Raw genomic sequence first — 22707 nt, 5'->3', positions numbered from 1 at the left:
ATATAAATAGAATAGAATCAACGGCTGTGATTTAGCCGTCATTGGCAACCGGATTAATTAGTTTTCTATTGATGATTAATTAGTTTTAATCACTGTTTTCAGTGCTAATCATAATCCATGTGGTTAATTGCTGTCCATCAGAAGATAATCCTCTCCAATAATTCAAGTTTGTAACTATTTATTTCAAGCACGTCGCTGTCAAAATGTTTCCGGACTTCCCTTTGCCTTTTCTTTTCACTTTTTCTTTTCATTTCCGGAAGAAAAAAGAAATGTACCGTTCGGTGCAATGCAAACAAGGAAACGGTTGCGTTTTGGGAACCAGGAAGGGATTCTCCCCGCATCATTTCTACCTAATCATCCTCATCAAATAATCTGGATTTTTGAAATTTGATCTAATGGCTAAAAATACGGGCCCACTTTAAAAGTTATGATAATTTTAGTCGTTTGATCAAATTTCAAGAGTCTGGATTATTTGATGAAGAGGATGGATTAGGTGGAAGGGATTTGAAGATGATCCCTTTCACCAAACCCCTTCACAAAAATTTCAACATGTTTCAAATAATCGAAGAGAAAAGTATTTCTAGCAATAATGGGTAAAATCCTATCTCAAATATAAGAATCATGAATGGAGTATTCAACGCTAGCAATGACATGAGCAAAAAAAATTCGCTTCTCGAAAGATACAAGTCCAAGATATAAAAAAATCGCGTAAGTAATCTTATGTCCTCAATAATAAAACTCATTTGCAAATGCTTTTAAAACTACTAAAAACGTTTTTAATGAAAATGTTTTTTAAATCAATATTCACTAAAACTTTTTAGTCACTTTGAAATCACCTCCAAGCTCATAACCTTCCATCGCCAAGGGCACTTGATCAAAATGGAGTCAATAAGAAATTTTTGTTTGCCAACTCTGCAGATCCAGAGTGGTGGTGGAAGAATATTAGCTGTGAAATTTTTGTTTGGTCAAAGGAGAAATTGACAGCTTTTAATTCCATAACCTCTAAACATGTGGCTCTCAGGCTTATTCTCTGTCTGTACAATAATGCACTTGAAAAAAGACAACTAAATAAACAATTTAATCCAGAATTTCAGACAATTTCAATCCTTAATCTTCTTCAAAGATCTTATCAGCAACTACTAATTAACAAAATCGATATGCTCGAATTCGAGGCAGACTAAGAATCCATCTCAGATTTCGGAGCCATGCCATTTCCATCAAGTTATTAACTACGAAACACAACGTGAGAATACTAAGAATGCAATTGCAAGTACGAAAAAGAACAGCTTCTGAATAGTACATTGTTGGATTTGTAGTTCGGTGTGGTGAATAAGTGACATTGGTACAAGTCTAGGCAAACACAGTACCAGTTCCCGTCGGTTGAAGCAGGAATGATTCGTCGATGTTTGCTAGCAGGAAGCTGGCGCAAACTAGACTGGTGGAACAAAGACAACTGAAGGAAACCTCCCGAAAACTTTGATATCATCCTTGCTTTCCTCCTTCAAGCAGTTTCCAGTTCCCTGTTCAAGTAATCAACAAACATCCGCTTTGCACTGTCTGCATCAGAAGGTGGAGGTCGCCCACTTAAACTCGTTTGCCCTGTCAATTTTATGAAAGTTCGCCTCAACCTACGAAGCTCTGGAAGCCCAACTGATCTTGAAATATTGATAGGTGGCAACCCCTGAGCAACAGAAACTCCATTTAGAGGCCCTCCAAGTGCTTGCGATTGTGCTTCCACTATAGCACTGATCACCTCCTGCGTTGCTCTGTCCAATTCATACAGAGAATTTGCCTCGGAAAAACGTGTGTTCTGTGTTGCTATAGTTGGCTGCAAAGTTTTAACATCCCGTGACTTCGAGTCTGCCTTCTTTGTCAAATACGAAATAGCATCTAGAATGGCAGCAGAAGTTTTTTCTATTCCCTCTTTATGCGGCCACAACTCAAACATCGGGGAATCCCACCGATTTCTTCTCTCTGGTGTCTCAAACCTTCTCACCAAATCTTCAAATATCTTATCACTATAAGCAGCTTCTCCCTTCCCCCTGCGCTCTTCATTCCATTTTCTACAATGTGTTTCATCAGCATCGCAAAATAAAACACAGTATCTGATTCCCGCTGCACGAGCCAAACACCACAATTCGTACCTGTAACCCTTGATGCTATTCAAAGAATCCACAATTATAACACTGTCTTTTGACACTGATCGATCGACTTCAGATCTTAGCACTCCTCTTAAATTCTTCTCTGCAGGCATATTGGCATAGCTTTCATTACGGTCAAGATGAAAGGAAGTCTCATCAATAACCCTAACTATCTGGTTCAATCCCGATTCTTTGAGAGCCTCGGCCAGGCAGAGCGCAGCCTTTGATTTCCCACTGCATGGTTGTCCACAAATCACAACCAATGCCATTTGCAGAAGAATATACTTTCGTCTAATGACACAAAATAAATCCCAACTCCTCGAAATCCAGAAGCAACTCTTCAAATTCCAATAGCAGCTACTTCACATACACAGTGTTAACGATTAGCACGAAAGAAATACTTCGTTAATCGCAATTACCATCTTCCTATAATCCCATTCCAACAAACAAAGATATAAACCATATCTGAAAAGATATCAGATTCAATTCAGATGTGAGGAAATTTTCGTTATAATATTTCCGTTGTAGTGAAATTACGATTCATTCGGCACTCTCGGAGCTGGTAACGAACACCAATTCAGAAAATGACATGAATTCAAAACCAAAACTACGAAAATTTTCAAATTCAACCGGTATTCAAGCAAAGCCTCCCACCATGCAGACCGAGAACCTTAATTAATTAATGATTACAACGAACATACAAGAACTCTATACGGAAATTGATACGAGTAACAACACCAGAATCTAAAGAGTCGACAAAATTAACATGATTAAAACGAGATTAAGAGATTAATTAACGAAGAAAACGAGAAGACCGGAGCTTGAGAAGTACCTGTTCGACGAGAAGAGGAAGACGATTTCAGCTGGAACCGGGAGGAGGAATCAAAACTCATACAGAACACAAAGAGTAAAGCCGCTCTGCTACAGCCTACAGCAAAGAAGAGGAAGAAGGGTTTCGGGGAAAAGGCAAAACGACGTCGGTGGGGGATACTAAACATTTTAAACAAACTATTCGGATTGTGCCCTAATTTAGTAATTTCGCCAACTCAGACCCGACCCGGCCCGAACAGCTGAATTATTTGGGAACGGGATTCGGCGGTGGTTTATTTTTTGATTCGCTGCGAGTCCCCGTTACTTGGACACCAAGACTCGCGTGGGTCGATGGGACAATTCATCGTAACAGTTGATTTCATCGCACGGATCCCGTGAAAGACGTTATGAATGCAAATAAATGCAAATAAATGTCGTCGTCTTCTTTCAAACTTCTAGCGCTATAAAAACCCTACACACGCCAATCGCAATCGCATTTCTCCTCCTCTCTCCGTCTCTGGTTTTCGGCTCCGACTAGTACGAAATCCCGGTAAGTTTTTCGTCTCCGTTTGCTTATGCAATTCTTTTGTAAATTTAATATTCGCACTCTCTTTCCCTGTCAACCTTGGAGCTTTGATTTTGGTTCTGTTATGGAGGATGATCTTTTCACAAATGCGATAGTTTAAATTACAGTACCGGATTCGAACTTGAGTCATGGTAAATCTTGTGTAAATCTTTGGTTTAAGTGTTTGTCTTCGTCTCATCCGGCCTCACAATTCTCCCATTTGTGTTAGAAAACTTACCTATGCAGTGTGAAGGAGAGATTCTTGTGTCGCAATGGCCGTATGGGGGATTGAGATTCGTTCCATATCTCTGTGTCCGTCCGTGTCGGAGTTCGCACAAGGAGAGATCCGGATTACTTAATTTCAACTTTACGGTTTATTTAATCCACTTCACAAAGACCCAAAAACTTGAACAGCCCGAATCTTTTACTCTCTTGAATGGTTTAGATTTATCGAAACTCCAGACACAAAATCCAGAGTGAATCCCATTTCCTTATAAGGGCACCACTACCACACATGAGGAGAGTGGGACCGGAGGGAGGGTAGGATCAAAATACATGTATTGAGTTAGAGTATGTCTCACCCGACCTCACCTTCGTCTCGCTTTAGTCGTTTCAGGAAAGATTCTTCTATTCTATATAGGACACTGGACACCAGACATAAAAATGTGAGACTAGGACTAGAGGGTGGGTGGGACCAAATCACTAGATTTGAGTATTTGGTATGATCTCCACCCGAGATTTCATGTCCGTCTGCGCTAAAAAATTTCTCCTATTCTATACGGTTTTGATTATTATGATTATTATGTTTGTGGCTTTGCATTATGAATCGAGTCTTGTGACCTTTTTGGCTTAGCTAACTTTTACAAAAACTTTAATTCAAACCAAAATCTATATGATCCAGAAAAAATTGGGATAGGTGATTCGTACCTGTAAGAACAGTAAAAGCTCTGAGTTCTACATGTATTAGGGTTGCACGTGCTAGAATTCAATACGTATTCCCGTTTTTATTGCTTTATCTTCACTATATATATGTGTATAGGTTCGTAAAAACAAGGTTTATCCCACAACTCAAGAGCTCAAATCTCAAACCGTGACAGAAAACATCAACTGCATCATTGTCCATGTCTTCCTCCATGGCATCCTCAGCTTCCCAATCTGCTGACGAAAACGAGGGGTTTGATCTGTTGAAGTGTTCGACGGTCCAAGAGGGCAAGAAAGATGCGGAGATCAGGTTACCGTTAGGGTATCGATTTGATCCCACCGGAGATGAGATTCTTGTGTACTACCTGTTTAACAAGATTATGGACCGCGCAATGCCTACCTACGATCTTATAAAAGAGGTTGATGTGTACGAGTGTGATCCAAATCAGCTGCCGAATGGTGAGTTTCAATTTGATTGGTGTTTTAATGCAGCTAGTGAGTTCAGTCCATGTTTTAGGTTCAAATTTGATTGCTTTATTGTTCTGTGACTCGCAGGTGACTTCAGACATACAGCCGATTTCAATGCTGCCTATTACTTCGCCAATAGAGAACCCTTTGACGCTCGTGAAGGCAAGATAATTAAGACGGCTACAAATGGTGGTTACTGGAAGGTGATCGATGACGAAGAGGAGGTTTTGTTCGAGGACAGCAATGTAATCGTCGGGTTTGAAACCGTCATGAAGTTCTACAAGGGGCAGGCGCCAAACGGGACCAAAACTCCCTTTGTCATGAACGAATACAGGCTCAATCCTCGTGTAGTACCTGCTCATGTGCTGAATGAAAGCATTAAGAATAAGGTACGGCCGTAAACTATGTACAAAAGTTCTTGTAATATGCTTTTGTTTTAGGTTGTGAAGTTTTTGTTCTCTTTGTTTCAGATCGAGAGGTACGTGGTATGCCAAATTATAAACAAGGAGGTTTCGAATCAACCAGCAATCGAGTATGGACAGGGATTGCTCGAACTACTGCAAAAATCATCTGCCGGCACCGTTGAAGATGGAGTTACCAAAGTGATGGGGCAGAAGCAGTCTAGTGCTTCATTGAAATAGCAAATGCAGCTCCTTCGTTTTGATGTTTATAGCAGAACATTAAGCATCCAGTACTTTTGGCCCAGTATTTGATTTGACACAAGCGATTTTTACCTAGGAAATGGTAGGAAAGTAATTCAATTGATATGGGATTTGTTTTTTGGCGAATTAGTTATCGAGAAGTTTTTTTGGTGTCACAACTCACGTGGTATTACCAATCCGCACTCATCATGTTATAACACATCGAGAGAGTTTACAACTCTAATTTAATGTATTCAACCGAAACAACAATGAGAGTTCAACGTAGCATAATGAATCCGTATATAATTGAGAGTGTTCAAAATCAACAAACTACGCACGACCTAAAAGACTCGGCGAGAACATTCTCATTTAGATTATGACCTGTAGGTGAAACAAAGAAACGAACAAACAAATCAATAAAGTAAATGGAACTGTTTGAGAAAACACGACATGAGTAGAGGCTTTACCTATAAACACTATCTTGTTCGTCTGAGTTTCTTCCGTTTTCCAATCACGAGTTGGCACAATCTCATATATCTCCTTCACTCCCTGCCATTATCGATGAAAAAATAGGTGTGTGAATAACAAGACTCAGTGATAGCACATAATATCTGCCGAAGACAATATGAAAACAATTTACCACATAAGTACAGGATCAACCCGCAAAGTAAGTAATTGCAGCATAAGACTAAACTTTTCAAGAGAAGCAGTCGCATAATTTGATATTGAACAGTACCTGCAAAGTATGTAATTGATTTGAATTATGAATGCTCAAAACCCCTTTGCAGCGGTATACATCCATGCCATCTTTCTTCTCCCAAAGAATCTCCTCAATCCACAAACGAACCTTTTGAACAAGACCGTCAGACATTAATGACAGATAGATATGATTACTGTTGATTTTCGAAAAATTGCAGCAATGGGAAATAAGCATCCACTATCTCTAAGACAACAGTTTTAGCCGCAGAAACCGTAAGTAAGTCTTTTACTGTTGATTCTCTGGCTACTATATGGTCTTAGTTCATAAACAATTGATGTTAGCCGCAGAAATCGTAAATAAGTCATAACTGTTGATTTTCTCTGGCTACCATATACTCTTAGTTCATAAACAATTGATGTTAGCCATGGAAATCGTAAATAAGTCATTACAGTTGATTTTCTCTGGCTACTATATAGTCATAGTTCACATATGAATAATCAAAATTACAAAAATGTAATGTGATGAATGCCAACCTTTCTGAAAAGTTGTTAACACAGCACCAAACAGTTAATGGTAATTGATTTCAAACAACTCAATGAAATCATGTTATAACTATTTCACATGAATACCTTTTCAAGATCAACCTGCTGTAGCTCGGAAATGCATAAAGTTCGCACACCACTATCATGAAGATCACTTGTAGACAGAGTACGACTTTCTTCCAATAATGATTCTAAATGGGTAGCATGCTGAGAAGGAAAATGTTAATATTATTTTTCAGAGTAAAATCAGAATATTATTAAAAGACCGGTATGAACAACAAATACAACCAAAAAAATGGAGATATGCATGACTCACCGTGGCATCATAGGCCCGACAGTCCAATATATTGGACAAGTCAACTTGACCACGAACAGAACGAATGATACTAGCAAGTGAGTTAATACTACGTATTTCCTTCTCCAGTTCCTCCAGAAAATTGGCAGAATCCTCTGGAGAAACCAAATCAACCTTGTTAAGAATTATAACATCCTACAACAAACAACCAAACTCATAAGACTAGAAGTGCAACACACACACACACACACACACACAGATAGACAACAGATAAAAGTAAGTCATAAAGAACAAATAAGGTAAGTCATAAAGAGACCATACCGCAAACGCAATCTGAAGATATGCTTCAGGAAATGAAGATGAACTTCGATTTTCACTGAGCTGAAAACGGAGGTTCTTGGCATCTACAACCTGTTAAAGATATTGAGGAATAAGCCTTTACTACTAACTTACAAAATAAAAATTGCATAACTTCTCTAGAAAAAAGGACAGAACAAGCTCAGTTAGTATTTAAAATACGTAAGACAGAACCGACAGAAATAACATTTACTACCATGTCGTGCAGCTAACTAAGCAGTAAGCATTTACCAAAGCAAGTTCCAAAATTCAAATGGCCATAATCAATTTGGTAAAACTTTAATACATCACTGGCACATAATCCATCCAATATCAAAATTAACACAAATTTCAGAAACAAACTAGATAAACGAATCCGAACTTACAGTGATAATTGAATCAAGTTTGACAGACGATTCTAGATTATCATCCAACCACAGAACCGAAGCAAGCGGAGCTGGGTTCGCTAACCCAGTAGTCTCAAGCAATATATGATCAAGTCTACAACCAAATCAAACCGAAAACTCACATCCCAAATTCATCAAAATCACAATAAAAAGAAAACAATTTCAACAAAAGCAAACAAATTTCAATACAGTTGTCAAAAACCTTTCTTTTCTCTGAACAAGTTGCTCCAATGCCTGCACCAAACTGTGCTTAACAGTGCAACAAATACACCCATTTGCTAACTCCACCCACTCTTCGACAAGCGCACCGCCATCTCCTTCGTTAATCATCGCTCTCTCCACGCCAATTTCCTCACCAAACTCGTTTAATATCACAGCAATTCTCTTCCCGTGTTGGGAATTCAATATATGATTAACCAGCTGAGCAATCCCAATTCGCAAACCAAGAAAACATACTCAAAGCTCTTATCTTTTCCAAAAAATGGAAAAAAATATAGCAAAACAAAAAAGAAGTGAGCTTACAGTGGATTTTCCGGCGCCAAGATAGCCGGTGATGACGGTGACACCGACCGAAACGTCGTCGTCTATGCGACTAGATGAATTGGGCTGCTGCCGAGAGTAGGGTTCCGTCGGTTGGTCGATTTCAACGGCGATAGGTGGAGCTTCTTCATCGTCTTCCATTTTTTTTTTCCAATCCCGAGAATTCACAGGTTTAGGGTTTTGTTATCCCACCTCAGTTTGAACTTGAATTATGTTGACCCACTGGGCCATTATCTGGGTCGTGGGCTTAGTTTGGGCCTTCAGGAGTAGACATTCTGCTTTCCCATCTTCTATGGGTTTTGTTTGTTGGGCTTCAGCCCACCTCTTAACCAAAATAAAAAAAACATGAAAAATAGGTGCAAATGCAGCTCTCAAAATTAAAAAATTTATAAATAAAAAAGTCACTAAAGTTATAATCTAGTGATATTCTTTCATATTTATAAGTGCGATATATCAGATTCGACATATCTAGTTGGTAAGTTCGATAACAAATGACGTAACGTGTGGTAGTCCGAATATTCTCCAATATCGTTATTAAGGAAAAACACACAGTTTCACTATACCATCATATGTTGAATAAACTTTATGATTTATGACTCTTTTCTCTGAAATTATTCTTTAAAACAATTTATGAAGGAGGAATATTCGAAGTCAGCTTGGGAGGGGCACGTCTAGTTAATACGACAATGCCCACGTCAGCGAAAATGATGTAATATTATATTTTATATTCTGCATGGTCTTTATTTGGGATGGAAAGATATCATATTCAGATCCCTTCCTCCTAATCCATTAAATTAAGGAATTTGTGTCATTGAAATTTAATCAAATGGCTGAAATTATTATAACCTTTAAAATGGTCTCCGGTTTGTTATCGTTGAATCAAATTTTAATAATACAGATTTACTGATTCGATGAATTAAAAGAAAAGGATACGATGCCCTTCCATCTGGGATAACTACTTGATGTGTGGAGAATGATGACGAGGACGATGCTTGTATAGAAGAAGACTATGCTTGTACGGAAAACAAATACAAAGTAGGAGACGACGTGGTTTATATTATAAAATTGTATAACCTGTAGTTTGAAGACAAATTAAACTACTATTTTAAGTTAATTGCTTTCGCGAAGTAAAATTGCCTTAAATTAATTGACTTGCTCGTATGGTTAAAACAGATTGCTTTGCTTCAAGGTTCGAATTGCCTTTGCTAATCAAAGTTGACAAACATTCTTGACCATCAGTAAAATTCCTAATTAAGAAAAAATTACCTGATAGCCACTACTCGATAATTGGTATCGAATACTTGTTTAATTGTCATCATCTCATTGATCATTGTTGGATGAATTTGGTTCAATCTATATATTACATAAATTTTGAAATTTAAATTAATATAACGCTAATTAACATGGAAGTGAGCATTAATACCACTTTAGGTTAGGGAGCAAAAATATACTCCTAACCAATCTATTGTACAATCTGATATGCGGAATCAAGTATGCATGTCAAGCTGGCATCTGTATAGCTAGATGGTGAATATTATTAAGACTAAAAAGATAATATACTTAATGTACCGAATTGTATTTATAGAATTGAATTATTGACATACTAAAAATCTCTCTATAAATCACGAAATCGTATCAAAATTCAAGAGCCTGCTATGAATAGGAGCCAACGGTACGAAATGACATCACAAAAAGGCAAGTCCGTTTTGAAATTTTTATCGATTCTCACGCAACAATGTATTTCAATTTTGTTTGATTATTCGGTTAAAATGGACTTACCATTTCTGACCAAGAATCAAGGACATACCACCATCCATATTTTGGTACGGAATCAGATGACAGTAACTAAAAGTCGATTGTTGCTTGTATACCATACTTAACCCAATCTGATTAGTTAAGCTATTATTTCATTTGTTTAACCCAATCTGGTTAGTCAAGCTATTATTTCATTTGTATCCTAATAGTGCAGACATATCACATCTTGTATTCTGCTATATTCGAATATCATTAACTGACATGACATATGCACATCACTTATTACACTGTCGTGAAAACACAAGGTGATGAATCAAGTAAAGTATGAATAATCCTAATATATGCGTGTATATCAACCGTCACATTATATGCTTTATAAAAAAATGATCTAAAAATTTAATCTGCCAAACATTTCTCAATAATTAATTCTAATTCGGAACGTCAGTAATCAATCCATTATAATATTGGAAATATATTAACATACATTTCCTAGAACCAAAGTTGGCAATGCCAAGCGTGCCTATACCGCACAGGATATATACTTCCAAAACAAAAGAGAGGCTGGAAAGCAATCAGATTCATCTCAGCATGATTGATAAAAGCAAGGGCAATGCAAAAAAAGGAGGATATAACAGTTTAAAAATTAATTTATTCGCAATCTGAAATCTGAATCCAATTAATCCATACACAAATACATATATGATCATATCATATATATATATATATATATGCACCATGCCACCATGTTTCTCATTCTGGTATGAAAACGTGTGAACTCAGGACTTTGGTTTTTCATTCCCCCACAACCCAATAACACATCTCTCTCTCTCTCTCTCTCTTCTGGAGGGCGCCGCCACTTTTGGTGGTGGCACCACCACTGCACAACCTTTTTACTGCCTTGTCGAACTCAACCACCCATTTTCACATTGTCTGTCTCTCACTACAAATAACCTACTCACTCAACCACTATAAATACTGTTACCTTATTCCCAGCCCCACCTCTCTCCCTCACCCATTTCCGCAAATTCCTCGCCCTGTATTTTTTTCGTTTCTCTCTCTCTCAAATTAAGCAGGGGTTAGAAGCTAGCTAATCTCTTTCTCAATATCGCCGCCGACGCGGCGTCGCCGTCATTGTGAAGTGATGGGGTCGGCAAGAGGAGGCGTTGCTTTGGTGGTTACAGCATTTCTATTGGCTGTTGGGTTTCCAACATGTTTGTCAGCTTCAGATATCAACAGGGGCAGCTTTCCCAAATATTTCGTTTTCGGGACCGCATCTTCTGCTTTCCAGGTTCGTATTTTTTTAAATGACTCTTTTATCCTGTTGTTAACTTGGTGGTAAAAGGTAACGAATCAATCATTATTTCTCTTGATTATAATTTTCTGTTTTTTAAGTGTTTGGGGTTCCCAGTAATCCGTGATTAATTTCTGGGCTTTGCATTTGCATGATATGCTTTGAGTTTGACGTTTTTCTCGTTCTGTTCCTCTTAAAACTTAACTAGTAATTGTAAGTTAGGTGCGAGTGCATGTAATTTATTTGATTAAAAACATTCAAACCAACGTCCGAGCACTCGAGGTCTCGAGTTTGATTCGTCCTCATAATATAGCTTGTTTAAAACAAAATTGCAAACTGTAATTTGCAAGGCCCTTGCATATGCAGATTCACAGTAATCTCGTGAAGATACAATGTAACTGGGAACATAGGGGCTTTTCCGGGTTTTAAATTCTTTTGCTCGGCAAACCCACTCGAGGAGTGTCAATTACCGAAATACCCCTTCATTTTCCGGGCTCTTCCTGTTTTTAGCCTAAAAAATGGACCACTCCCTTTGCAACATTTGCAAACCGGCCTTTGATATTTATTTTATTTTTTCATATATATATATATAGGGACCACGAAAAGATTAAGAGGAGTATATTTAATTGAGATTTTTAAAGGTTTTTAAAAGAGTTATAAATTTGTGAAGTTTGGTGGAGTTGTGGTGGAGTTTCGTAGACTCATGTGAATTCAGGTCAAACACCTGATTTTCTATGCCTAATATACACTATAAAATCATTCTAAATCCATTAAAATTGTTAATTTTTAAAAATACTTTAAAATAAATTCTTAAATAAACACACATGAAATTTTATGGATTACTTTAAAATCCTGATTAAATACATCAAAATTTCTATGGAGTTTTATGACCTAAATTTTGGTTGAATACCTAGGAACTTCCATAGATTCATTTAAAATCTTGATTGAACACCCTTGAATTTGTAATTTTTTAAAAAACAAGATTAATAATTCTTTTCATCAACCAAATATTGTTTTTGTTTTATAATTATTTAAGGTTATTAATATTATTTTTATTTTTGGATATGTCGCACAAATTATTTGAGGACTATGGGTATAAAAACAAAATTATTTACATTTTTTTCTTCTTATATTTGTCAGTACGAAGGTGCGGTTAAAGAGGATGGAAGAGGGCCTTCGATCTGGGACACCTTTTCACATACTTTTGGTAATAATTTGTTATTTGTGCTTGATCCTTTTTTTTTTTTTTTTTGTTTCATTTATATTATTTTGGCCATAATTTGAAACATTTACCAACTCTAGAGTAGGTCTCTATGTGGAGAAATTATATCATATTACTGGCTTATGCTATGTAAGTGTCTCACTCATCACGTGATCGTTAAGTGAAAAGTGAGATGATCACAAAGAGACATATATCCGACAACACCCAAGTCGTCCATGTTTTAGGGAACAATTAAGAAACATACAAGAGATTCTATCATATTACCGATTTCACGCTATGTGAGTGTCTCACTCATCACGTGATTGTTAAATGAAAAGTGTGACGATCACATAGAGACATCTTCGATAACACCCAAATCGTCCATGTTTTAGAGTACAATTCATAAACGTACAACGCTTAATGCGTACGGATCATTTGCCTTGCGTTCCAGGTAAGATAGCTGATTTCAGCAATGCAGATGTTGCTTTGGATCAGTATCACCGTTATAAGGCAAGTCTAGTACCCAAACTATCGTTTGCTTTTTCTTGCTTGTTAAATAGAACTATTTGTCTTTAATTATGCCTGATTAGCAACATGTTAAATCATTTGCAAGCAGGAAGACTGTGCAACTTATGAAGGACATGGGACTGGATGCTTACAGATTTTCGATATCCTGGACTCGGATTTTTCCCAGTAATCTCTATCAGTTATATCAGTGTTTATTTCACATACAAGATTAGTTCAACAAATTTTAACTGTGAGCTTTTTGTATATCAGATGGAACCGGGCAAATTAATCAGGCGGGTGTTGATTACTACAATCGTCTCATCGATGCATTACTAGCCAAAGGTGCCTCTTACATTTTCATTGTTCTAAGAACTTTATACGTACTTCCGACTTTGCATTAAGCTCTGTATGTGTACAGGAATTGAACCATATGTGACCCTCTATCACTGGGACCTCCCTCAAGCCTTGGAAGATAGATACAACGGGTGGCTCAACCCTCAAATCATGTAATCAACGCGGACAATTTTGTGCCTCTAATTTTCGTAAGTTTGATTAACGATGACTTTTCGATTCAAGTGATTCATATGACCTTTGTCTATTGCAGAAAGGACTTTGCAACGTACGCGGACACATGCTTTCAAAATTTTGGTGACAGGGTGAAGCACTGGATCACATTCAACGAGCCACATACATTTTCTGTACATGGATATGCTTCGGGCCTCCAGGCACCGGGAAGGTGCTCTATCCTGCGTCCACTCTTATGCAGGTCCGGAAACTCTACAACTGAGCCTTACATAGTTGCTCACAATGTCATCCTGTCTCATGGAACTGTGGCTGATATTTACAAGAGAAAGTATAAGGTAAGAATGCTGGAACGAAGAAATATTCATGCGCATACCTTTTAACAACAGAAGTTGATTGATGATGCTACTTGGTGTCTTTGCAGTCAAAACAGCGGGGATCGGTTGGGGCATCATTTGATGTTATCTGGTACGAACCAGAAACAAACTCAACAGAAGACGTCATTGCAACTAACGTAGCCCAAGAATTTCAGCTTGGCTGGTAACCACAAGTTTGATTTTACTACTTAGCTATATTTGACTAATAACAGCCTTATAATTTGTGTGATCACTATGTTGGGACTGCAGGTTTCTTGATCCATTTATTTTTGGGGATTATCCAAGCTCTATGAAAAGTAGGGTTGGGAGCCGGCTGCCAACCTTTTCCAAATCCGAGTCTACTCTAATTGAAGGGTCCTTGGATTTTGTGGGCATTAATCACTACACTACCTTCTATGGTAAAAACGATACCAGGGATTTAATCGGAGGTCTACTTAACGGCAGCCTTTCAGACTCTGGTGCCATTACCCTTCGTAAGTACTCATATTGAACGCGCTACATATTCCACTTAACCGTTCTATGTTCCAGTTATTTCATAAGTTGTCGGAATCACCAATTCAGATATAAGGAAGTCGAAGGCCAACTTGTTAGAGTTCTGTAACTTGTTATCATTCAACTTTTGTTGTTAGCTGAAACTATCTTTTCGTCTTCCTTGTTTTCAGCATTCAAAAACGGGAAACCCATTGGAGATAGGGTATGTTGTTATAGTTAAGCTTTCATAAGTTGCTGCACTGTTATTATTATTTGATTTTTTTACTTGATCCGACATGAATGTCTCGTGTGAAACTGCAGGCGAATTCTATATGGTTATACATAGTCCCAGAGGGGATGAGAAAATTAATGAACTACATTAAGCAAAAGTACGGCAATCCTCCAGTGATTATCACCGAAAATGGTAATTTTCGAGTACAAAATAGAAGGGATCGGAAATCCAAAAGTTCTTCGTGTTCATGAGACATTTCAGTGAGCTAAGCTTCTTGGTTTCATTTTTTTCGCAGGCATGGATGACCCGAATAGCCTGTTCATTTCCCTCAAGGACGCTTTAAAGGATACAAAAAGGATTAAATACCACCATGACTATCTTGCAAATTTGCTAGCTTCAATCAAGTATCAACCACCTTTAACTAATCCACTAGCTATGAATCTACTTTTTCTTGTCCATCTTGTGTGGTGTAAAAGCTGATATCGTTCTGTTTTCGTGAATGCAGGGAAGACGGCTGCAATGTGAAAGGCTATTTTGCTTGGTCTCTACTGGATAATTGGGAATGGACGGCTGGATTCACTTCTCGATTTGGTCTCTACTTCGTGGATTATAAGGACAAGCTCAAGAGATACCCCAAGGACTCCGTTCAATGGTTCACGAATTTCTTGAATTCTACTCAAACAAGGCTATGATCATCTGAATTTCTGCACTTGCACCCGAACTCATCGAGTACACGAGGGTTGCTGCAGTTAATAACATTATGATTCTATCAAAAGAGAAACATGATTTGAAATCACAAGCTTTTGGTTTATGTTTGCAATCAATATTGTTAACACTTGGAAAAATCAAAGGTTTGTTTAGAGCAGACAATTTACGTTGCGAAACAGATGGCACTGATCTGCATACAAATTTCAGCACTTGGGATTTGGGAATAGTTTTGATGCAGCAAAGATCAGGAGCTAGATAATGGAGTGGTTGAATAGATCCGCTGTAATGTTCAAGCTATAAAAAACTGTTTGCTCTCAAACATTTGACCCCAATTACCAGTAAGCTAGTACCTTATGTCCTAAGACGGAGAAAAACTTTTCAGAGTCTCTGACCACGTCATTCGTAAGACATCTCTAAAAAAACATAAAATTACTTGTATTTTAATCCTGCCCAACTTTATGTTAGATCCAGTCAATATGAGAGTTATCATAATTAAGCAGTCCTACCGAAGTTTAGACATGGATCAATTATGTTTCCCATACTCTTTATGTTGACCAGGAAGAAGTTTAATTAGTTCACTACTTGTTCATGGAACTCACATCCTCCTCCATGATAAGGATATCGGAGCCAAAATCTAAGCTCTTGAATATGCCAATTGGCCTAACCATGAACAAGGGCGGCAATACATGATTCAATCCTAACTTAGGTGAATTGACTATGACTATGGTATTTTTTTCGTTTACTTTTATTATTATTAATAAATTTGGTGGAGGAGAGACGACCAAAAAATTTAGGGTATAATTATCCTCACTACTTTGCCGGAGAGCTAATATTGCCTCATCTTTCTCCATTTAAAAAATAAAAACTAGGACTATTGTCATTCATCCAACTAATCACAATTTAATATTTCATTCATGTGCATGTTAAATTGTAATTTACTAATAAAAAAAAAATAACGCTGTCTTGCATTACAAAACACAACTACAAAAATTATGAATTAAGCAATTGAACAAGTAATATGTTCATTTTCTAGCATACCGCATTGGTAAACATCGATATTAACAATTGGGCCGTATAAACGTCCTTGACGCGTTTTGCCTGCGATGGTATTGTTAGGCCTGAAGAAAATGATTAGTTGCCTAATTCAATTTAAAAAATAAATAAATCGATGACTTGTTGTCGTAGTAATTACTCCAAAATCTCAACAAACAAAACAAAAAACACAGATTATTTGGAATCAGTCATATGGCCAAACCAACACCAAAAGGAGTGGACCCTATTATTTTACACAACAATTCCTCCTCTTTATTTGTGACGCTCACAATTCAGTGTGTCATTCTCCTCTGATATAAATATTTGATAGTTTATATTTTTGTGAAATAAATATTTGATAATAAAGCGGTGTTGCTCACACAATTTTTTATTTTTATGAAAACTAATGAAAATAATTTGAAATTTTTGAATTTTAACAAAAATGACAAAAAGATGTTGTTAGTAAATAGAATCAGGATTGATTTTTAAGAGTAAAAATATGATTTTTCGTTAAAGTGAACAGTATTGTGAGTTTTTTGTTAAAATTTCATTTATTTTTTACATTTCTTCTGTTATTGTCTATCATTGAAGCATGTTCAATTCAATCAATTGGACGATCAAAAATTTAGATAGCTGTATAAAGTATAAAAATGAATGTGTGAAGAAACCTACCCCAAATATACTTATTTCGAATGAAAAAGTCCACATTTGCTATAACAACTGTTAGGAATTTTTTTTTTTTTTTTTTTTTTTTTAAATATGCTTGTACATGGAAAAATGAAAGCAAACCATCGAAAATCTTCAATGATTTGACCTGAGTCTCCAAAACGCTGCATAAGTTCTGGACCGCATGAATAACACCACCCTTTTTAATATTGGTCCAACAGCACACATTTTATATAGATAATTATTCACCGCATAATTTTCCTTCCTGTTCGGATCTGTACCTACCAGTGAGGGTGAGGGTGAGGGTGAGGCCATGTTACAACAATATTACATCCCATATGTTTCCATTATGTATGCCTTGCATCGTACTCTATGATTTTCTTCTTTTGGTCCTACCAAAAGTTCTAATTATTTATTTAATCATATATAGAAGTTTCACTTTCTGTCACTCAGTATTATGGTCTGGTGATATTCCTCTTCACTTATGAGTGAGGTATTTTAGGTTCGAATCTCGTAAATGGTGAATTCAATACCAAATTAGGTGCTCATTGTGTAACTTAATCGAACCCATTCCTCCCGTTAACGTAAAATATATCGCTGTACTAAAAAAAAAAAAAAAAAACCTCACTTTCTGGTTTTTATATTTATTTTTGTGGATTTAATAATTAATGAAAATTGACACTTTAATTTGGTTATGGGACATTTTTGGGCATGATATATATATATATATATATACAATTTTTTTTCATACTCTTTTATACAATATATATTATGGCCCTACGTTCTATTGGGGAAGAAAAATAAAAGAGTGGGTGAAAATGGTTTGAAAATTTTGAGTTTAATCAAAAGGAAAAATAATGTGTTGTAAGTAAATAGTATCAGGAGTAACTTTTTTAGAGTAAAAATGTCATTTTCGTTAAAAGTGAACAGTACTGAAAGTGTTTCGTTAAAAATCCCTTCTTTTTAAGGTTACAAGTCTTTATTTGGACCCCAATATTGTAATGTGTTGTGTGTGCATGATGCAAAACTAGCATGAAATTACTAGTAGTAAAAAATAACATTCTAATTATAAGTAGCAGTAAATAAAATTACATGTGCCTTACTTTATTTGAAATCATAACGAGATTATTTTAATTTTGTTTTCATAAATGACGAGTTATGTTTACTTATTATTACTAGTTACTAATACATAGTACGATTTAGTTCAAATCACAAAAAAATTACAAAGTGAATCGACAAATATGTTAATTTTATCATCTAAATAATTCTTTGACGAAATAAATAAGATATTACCAAAGTAATATTATTATTGACGCTCCAATAATCACGTTATGCACTTCTTATAAATTTACTTTCATTTGTTAATACAAAAAATTTGGAATGCACAATAAAAACTAAATTTATTTCCAAATATGTGCTCTCTCTCTATGAAAATAGTCGTCTGTCTCACTTCCCGAAGAGAGGGAAACCACTCCTTCTAAAAATAAAACTATGTCATTATAGATATAGATGCATAACTCCAGCTTCGCTTTCTTTCTATCAACAGAATGGGAACCCTTATTTATCTTGATACGAATCTCCGATTAAGTTAGCTCTTCCGCGCTTGACTGCTTTCTTCGTCACACTTTACTTTGGGCGTCGTAGCGGAGAAAGGCTTGTGGCCTGCCGATTACCTGCTGCCTTAGACGTCTTTCTCTTCTCTTGTTTGTCTCTTAGGTATACCTTTAGCGAAGCGTTCAACAATACCATCGCCATCGGCTGACTCCAATGAAACCATTTCTACAGCAACTCAAAGGAGGAAACGAAGAAGAAAGATCTAATCCCAGGTAATGATTCTACTTCTACTATGGTGCTATTTGCCATTTGTTCTACAACTCACGGTACAAGTATTCCCTAAGTGAGTAAGGAGATGGAAGCGAAACTGCTCGAATGAAAGCTCTAGCGAGGAGGGAAGCGAATGAAAGCTCTATAAACACGAAAAAATATATTGTTTTTTCTATTATAATAAAAATACTGCTTAAATATCTAATACATCCCTCCATGAAAACAAACAAGGGAAAAACCGCATGTTGACTTTGAACGGTGGGAAGCTTCTAGTTACCAGCCCCAAAGCATAAATGATTTATTAAAAAAATATATCTAATTTTTTAAATAAAAATTAAATAAATTACAATGCACTTTTCACTGCATGATATTTGTTTCGTTTGAGAGATTTTTTAGTATGACTGTTATACGAATGGTACATTATGTGTTTTTATATAAATGATGAATTATGTGTGTTAAAAGATTAATAACTTAAACATTAAAAAATTTCATCACTTACATAAAAACTTATAATATACCATCTATATTTCCGTCACAATTAATAATTTTTTGATTCGTTTGGGTTAGGAAATGATGACGATGCGTGAAAAGTGAAACAAAAACGTGTTGAACCAACGTGGATCGGGCTGGTACTGTTTCCGGGTCACACAGATCTCGGTTGTTGGATCTTATGAACTCCTCACTGCGCTGTGAGCGTATATATACCCCTCAGATCTCCTACGTTAACTGCCATCAGAAGAAGAACAGAGCTCCCTCCTGTCCTCTCTCTTCTCTCTCTCGCTCTTCTTCCGCATAAGATCTCTCTCGCTCTCTCCGCCGTCAACCTCCCGCCTCACATTGACTGAGGTAATATTCATCTGCTCTGCTCATTTGGTATTTCGTCGAGCTCCGTGGTTTTGCTCAATTGGGTTGTTTTCGATTTTTTGTGTATGGGTATTTTTCGATATTGTTTTTGCATAATTCGATTTGGGTTCTGTGTGTTGAGGTGTTTGATTCGGAAAGATTGCTCATTTACTTGTGTTATGAACTTGTGTGAACTTGTGATGCTGTTTGGGTGTGCTGGAATGTGTAGATCTTTGTAGTTTCTCACTGTTTGCTGTAGATCTGATTGGAATCGGTTTCTAATTGCGAATTTGGATCTTATAATTTGAGATTTGCATTCTTTGGGTTGTAGAAATGGGATTGTTTAGCTGAATTTTGAAGAAACCATCTTTCATTTGCTTTAAAAACTGTGGATCTGCAAAAATTGTAATGAGTTTTTCGTCGATTAAACTTATAGATCTTGCGTTCACCTATCTCACACTTAGCTACAATTCTCTGTTTTAGTTTCACGAATCAGTATTATACTTTAAAATCGAAAAGGTTTTGACTTTTGAGCCTATTCTTCGATATGGTTGTCGGTAGGAGACACACTGATGGCTAGGCCCTTGTTTCCGTGGTTAATCTTTTGCGTTCATTTATGTTTTTCCTTCACCATGGATCACCAATTTGTCTCCTAGATTTGGATATTATACTGCATTCTGAATGGAATATATGACACTCGATTACCAATATAGCTTGTTTGTCATCATTTTATATAGAGAATTTTGACGAAAAGCTTCCAATACTGTTTATTTTAACGAAAAATCACATTTTTCTACTAAAAAGTCAATACTGTACTATTCACTTTATCCTTTATTTTTAAAACTCAAAGTTTTCAAACTATTTTTATTAGTTTTTTTTTATAGGGATATTGGTTTATTTGTCCTTTTGTTCTTAATAAAAGTAAAAGGTCGGTCAGGAGCAATTAGTCTTTTAAAGCTATGATAATTCTATAATAACATAAAGATCTAGTATTTCAGTGCTTGGACTGTAGCTTATCTCATTGTTTTGATCTGCTCGTCTTTAGGCCGTCAATAGCAGAACAAGATGGTGAAGATCTGCTGCATTGGAGCTGGATATGTTGGTGGGCCTACTATGGCTGTGATTGCCCTTAAGTGCCCAGATATTGAAGTAGCTGTTGTTGACATTTCTGTGTCTAGGATCAATGCCTGGAACAGTGATACGCTCCCCATATATGAGCCAGGCCTTGATGATGTGGTGAAGCAGCGCAGAGGAAAGAACCTCTTCTTCAGCACCGATGTTGAAAAACACGTTATGGAGGCAGACATTGTCTTTGTTTCTGTAAACACGCCCACCAAAACCCAGGGTCTTGGAGCTGGCAAAGCTGCTGATCTTACCTACTGGGAGAGTGCTGCTCGTATGATTGCAGATGTATCAAAGTCTGACAAAATTGTGGTTGAGAAGTCAACTGTCCCAGTCAAAACAGCTGAGGCCATTGAAAAGATTCTGACCCACAACAGCAAAGGCATCAACTTCCAAATTCTTTCAAATCCTGAGTTCCTTGCTGAGGGAACTGCAATCGAGGACCTTTTTAGCCCAGATCGTGTCCTCATTGGAGGTCGGGAAACCCCAGCAGGCCAAAAGGCAATTCAAGCACTCAAGTCAGTTTATGCCCATTGGGTCCCTGAAGAAAGAATCATCTGCTCTAATCTGTGGTCTGCTGAGCTTTCAAAGCTTGCTGCCAATGCCTTCTTGGCACAGAGGATATCTTCTGTTAATGCCATATCTGCACTCTGTGAGGCAACTGGTGCAAATGTCCAAGAAGTGGCACATGCCGTTGGCAAGGACACAAGAATTGGGCCTAAGTTTTTAAATGCCAGCGTTGGTTTTGGTGGGTCTTGCTTCCAGAAGGATATTTTGAACTTGGTATATATCTGCGAGTGTAATGGCCTTCCTGAGGTTGCAAATTACTGGAAACAAGTCATTAAGATCAATGACTACCAGAAGTCTCGGTTTGTGAACCGTGTGGTTTCCTCAATGTTCAACACAGTCTCGGGTAAGAAGATAGCAATCCTGGGATTTGCCTTCAAGAAGGACACTGGTGACACTAGGGAGACACCTGCCATTGACGTGTGCAAAGGGCTGTTGGGTGACAAGGCCCGGCTGAGCATATACGACCCTCAGGTGAGTGAGGATCAGATCCAGAGGGATCTTTCTATGAAGAAGTTTGATTGGGACCATCCGATTCATCTTCAACCTCAGAGCCCGACTACTGTGAAGCAAGTTGGTGTAGTCTGGGATGCGTATGCGGCAACAAAGGATGCTCATGGAATCTGCATCCTGACCGAGTGGGACGAGTTCAAGAGTCTTGATTACCAGAAGATTTATGATCAGATGCAGAAGCCTGCATTTGTATTCGATGGAAGGAACGTGGTGGATGCTGAGAAGCTGAGGCAAATTGGGTTCATTGTTTACTCCATCGGAAAGCCCCTGGACGAGTGGCTCAAGGACATGCCCGCCGTGGCGTAAAGACTTGATGAGGAGGAGCGAAGAAGCACAGTAATTTGAAGATCGATCCGCTTGTGGGCAAAAGTTCTGTTAGTTCCGAAGTTTGTTACTGATAGTGGATGCATAATTTGTCCTTAATTTTTACCTTCTTGTATGATTTTGTTATTTCACTATTCATTAAACTTGGGGGGTTTATGTTGCGTCTTATGTTACTTGTAATAGTATCCTTAATACAGTTCGTGAGCTTTGTCCTCGGCTTAGTGGAATATATCTCAATTTGTTATTTTCTTAGTTTAATGTAATAAAATCAGAAACCAGGAAATTATAATTCTGTTGATCTTCCTTTTTTTTTTTTCTTTTTTTTTTTCCTACACCATTACCACGGCATCCCGTTGCTGGTCTGGCAAATCTCTGTCTAGTCAAAA

The 22707-nt window shown here is 37.1% G+C and overlaps 5 protein-coding genes across 8 annotated transcripts; 3 read left to right on the top strand and 2 right to left on the bottom strand.

Moving 5' to 3' along the window:
* Positions 1 to 1050: 1050 nt before the first annotated feature.
* LOC125477651 (protein KTI12 homolog) lies at positions 1051 to 3128 on the bottom strand. 3 transcript variants are annotated; one of them, XM_048585022.1, is made up of 2 exons: positions 2974 to 3128; positions 1051 to 2498 (listed from the first exon to the last, which is right to left on the bottom strand). In XM_048585022.1, the coding sequence occupies exon 2, from the start codon at positions 2408 to 2410 to the stop codon at positions 1502 to 1504; it is 909 nt and encodes a 302-aa protein (XP_048440979.1). In that variant the 5' UTR covers positions 2411 to 2498; positions 2974 to 3128; the 3' UTR covers positions 1051 to 1501. The 3 variants fall into 3 exon arrangements, with proteins under 3 accessions (XP_048440979.1, XP_048440980.1, XP_048440981.1); XM_048585023.1 differs by having other exon boundaries at positions 1051 to 2501; positions 2974 to 3117; XM_048585024.1 differs by having other exon boundaries at positions 1051 to 2606; positions 2974 to 3109.
* A 141-nt stretch (positions 3129 to 3269) lies between these two features.
* Positions 3270 to 5670, top strand: LOC125477652 (NAC transcription factor 29-like). Its single transcript, XM_048585025.1, has 3 exons — positions 3270 to 4896; positions 4993 to 5294; positions 5376 to 5670. Exons 1-3 carry the CDS (start codon positions 4638 to 4640, stop codon positions 5544 to 5546), a joined length of 732 nt encoding a protein of 243 aa, XP_048440982.1. The 5' UTR covers positions 3270 to 4637; the 3' UTR covers positions 5547 to 5670.
* A 64-nt stretch (positions 5671 to 5734) lies between these two features.
* LOC103947243 (COBW domain-containing protein 1) lies at positions 5735 to 8543 on the bottom strand. The gene is made up of 9 exons (XM_048585021.1): positions 8349 to 8543; positions 8029 to 8246; positions 7806 to 7920; positions 7405 to 7494; positions 7105 to 7278; positions 6876 to 6995; positions 6283 to 6393; positions 6014 to 6095; positions 5735 to 5927 (listed from the first exon to the last, which is right to left on the bottom strand). Exons 1-9 carry the CDS (start codon positions 8505 to 8507, stop codon positions 5869 to 5871), a joined length of 1128 nt encoding a protein of 375 aa, XP_048440978.1. The 5' UTR covers positions 8508 to 8543; the 3' UTR covers positions 5735 to 5868.
* Positions 8544 to 10869: 2326 nt separating this feature from the next.
* Positions 10870 to 15542, top strand: LOC125477775 (beta-glucosidase 40-like). Of its 2 annotated transcripts, none has more exons than XM_048585226.1 (13): positions 10870 to 11409; positions 12553 to 12619; positions 13065 to 13132; positions 13234 to 13306; positions 13391 to 13462; positions 13539 to 13626; positions 13725 to 13980; positions 14067 to 14182; positions 14269 to 14492; positions 14682 to 14713; positions 14812 to 14914; positions 15018 to 15126; positions 15228 to 15542. In XM_048585226.1, exons 1-13 carry the CDS (start codon positions 11263 to 11265, stop codon positions 15412 to 15414), a joined length of 1542 nt encoding a protein of 513 aa, XP_048441183.1. In that variant the 5' UTR covers positions 10870 to 11262; the 3' UTR covers positions 15415 to 15542. The 2 variants fall into 2 exon arrangements, with proteins under 2 accessions (XP_048441183.1, XP_048441182.1); XM_048585225.1 differs by having other exon boundaries at positions 11337 to 11409; positions 13065 to 13123; positions 13230 to 13306.
* Positions 15543 to 19640: 4098 nt separating this feature from the next.
* LOC125477632 (UDP-glucose 6-dehydrogenase 1) lies at positions 19641 to 22613 on the top strand. The gene is made up of 2 exons (XM_048584979.1): positions 19641 to 19798; positions 20841 to 22613. The coding sequence occupies exon 2, from the start codon at positions 20861 to 20863 to the stop codon at positions 22301 to 22303; it is 1443 nt and encodes a 480-aa protein (XP_048440936.1). The 5' UTR covers positions 19641 to 19798; positions 20841 to 20860; the 3' UTR covers positions 22304 to 22613.
* Positions 22614 to 22707: the final 94 nt, after the last annotated feature.

This window comes from the organism of the source record quoted next, unplaced genomic scaffold (assembly GCF_019419815.1).
Source record: "Pyrus x bretschneideri cultivar Hongxiangsu unplaced genomic scaffold, Pyrus_bretschneideri_v1 Contig22, whole genome shotgun sequence".
NCBI classification, from domain to species: domain Eukaryota; kingdom Viridiplantae; phylum Streptophyta; class Magnoliopsida; order Rosales; family Rosaceae; genus Pyrus; species Pyrus x bretschneideri.
Note: the sequence above shows the minus strand (reverse complement) of the source record. Positions and strands in the feature narration are given on the sequence as shown.

What these genes read in the sequence shown, in the direction of transcription:
- LOC125477651 (XM_048585022.1), bottom strand. Translation starts at nt 2,410, where the DNA reads ATGGCATTGGTTGTGATTTGTGGACAACCATGCAGTGGGAAATCAAAG.
- LOC125477652 (XM_048585025.1), top strand. Translation starts at nt 4,638, where the DNA reads ATGTCTTCCTCCATGGCATCCTCAGCTTCCCAATCTGCTGACGAAAAC. An exon ending in TCCAAATCAGCTGCCGAATG is followed by an intron (nt 4,897 to 4,992) that starts GTGAGTTTCAAT and finishes TGTGACTCGCAG; the next exon opens with GTGACTTCAGACATACAGCC. An exon ending in ATGAAAGCATTAAGAATAAG is followed by an intron (nt 5,295 to 5,375) that starts GTACGGCCGTAA and finishes TCTTTGTTTCAG; the next exon opens with ATCGAGAGGTACGTGGTATG.
- LOC103947243 (XM_048585021.1), bottom strand. Translation starts at nt 8,507, where the DNA reads ATGGAAGACGATGAAGAAGCTCCACCTATCGCCGTTGAAATCGACCAA. An exon ending in AACTTGATTCAATTATCACT is followed by an intron (nt 7,495 to 7,805) that starts GTAAGTTCGGAT and finishes TATCTTTAACAG; the next exon opens with GTTGTAGATGCCAAGAACCT. An exon ending in ATCAATTACATACTTTGCAG is followed by an intron (nt 6,096 to 6,282) that starts GTACTGTTCAAT and finishes CGATAATGGCAG; the next exon opens with GGAGTGAAGGAGATATATGA.
- LOC125477775 (XM_048585226.1), top strand. Translation starts at nt 11,263, where the DNA reads ATGGGGTCGGCAAGAGGAGGCGTTGCTTTGGTGGTTACAGCATTTCTA. An exon ending in ACCGTTATAAGGCAAGTCTA is followed by an intron (nt 13,133 to 13,233) that starts GTACCCAAACTA and finishes GCAAGCAGGAAG; the next exon opens with ACTGTGCAACTTATGAAGGA. An exon ending in CGATGCATTACTAGCCAAAG is followed by an intron (nt 13,463 to 13,538) that starts GTGCCTCTTACA and finishes GTATGTGTACAG; the next exon opens with GAATTGAACCATATGTGACC.
- LOC125477632 (XM_048584979.1), top strand. Translation starts at nt 20,861, where the DNA reads ATGGTGAAGATCTGCTGCATTGGAGCTGGATATGTTGGTGGGCCTACT.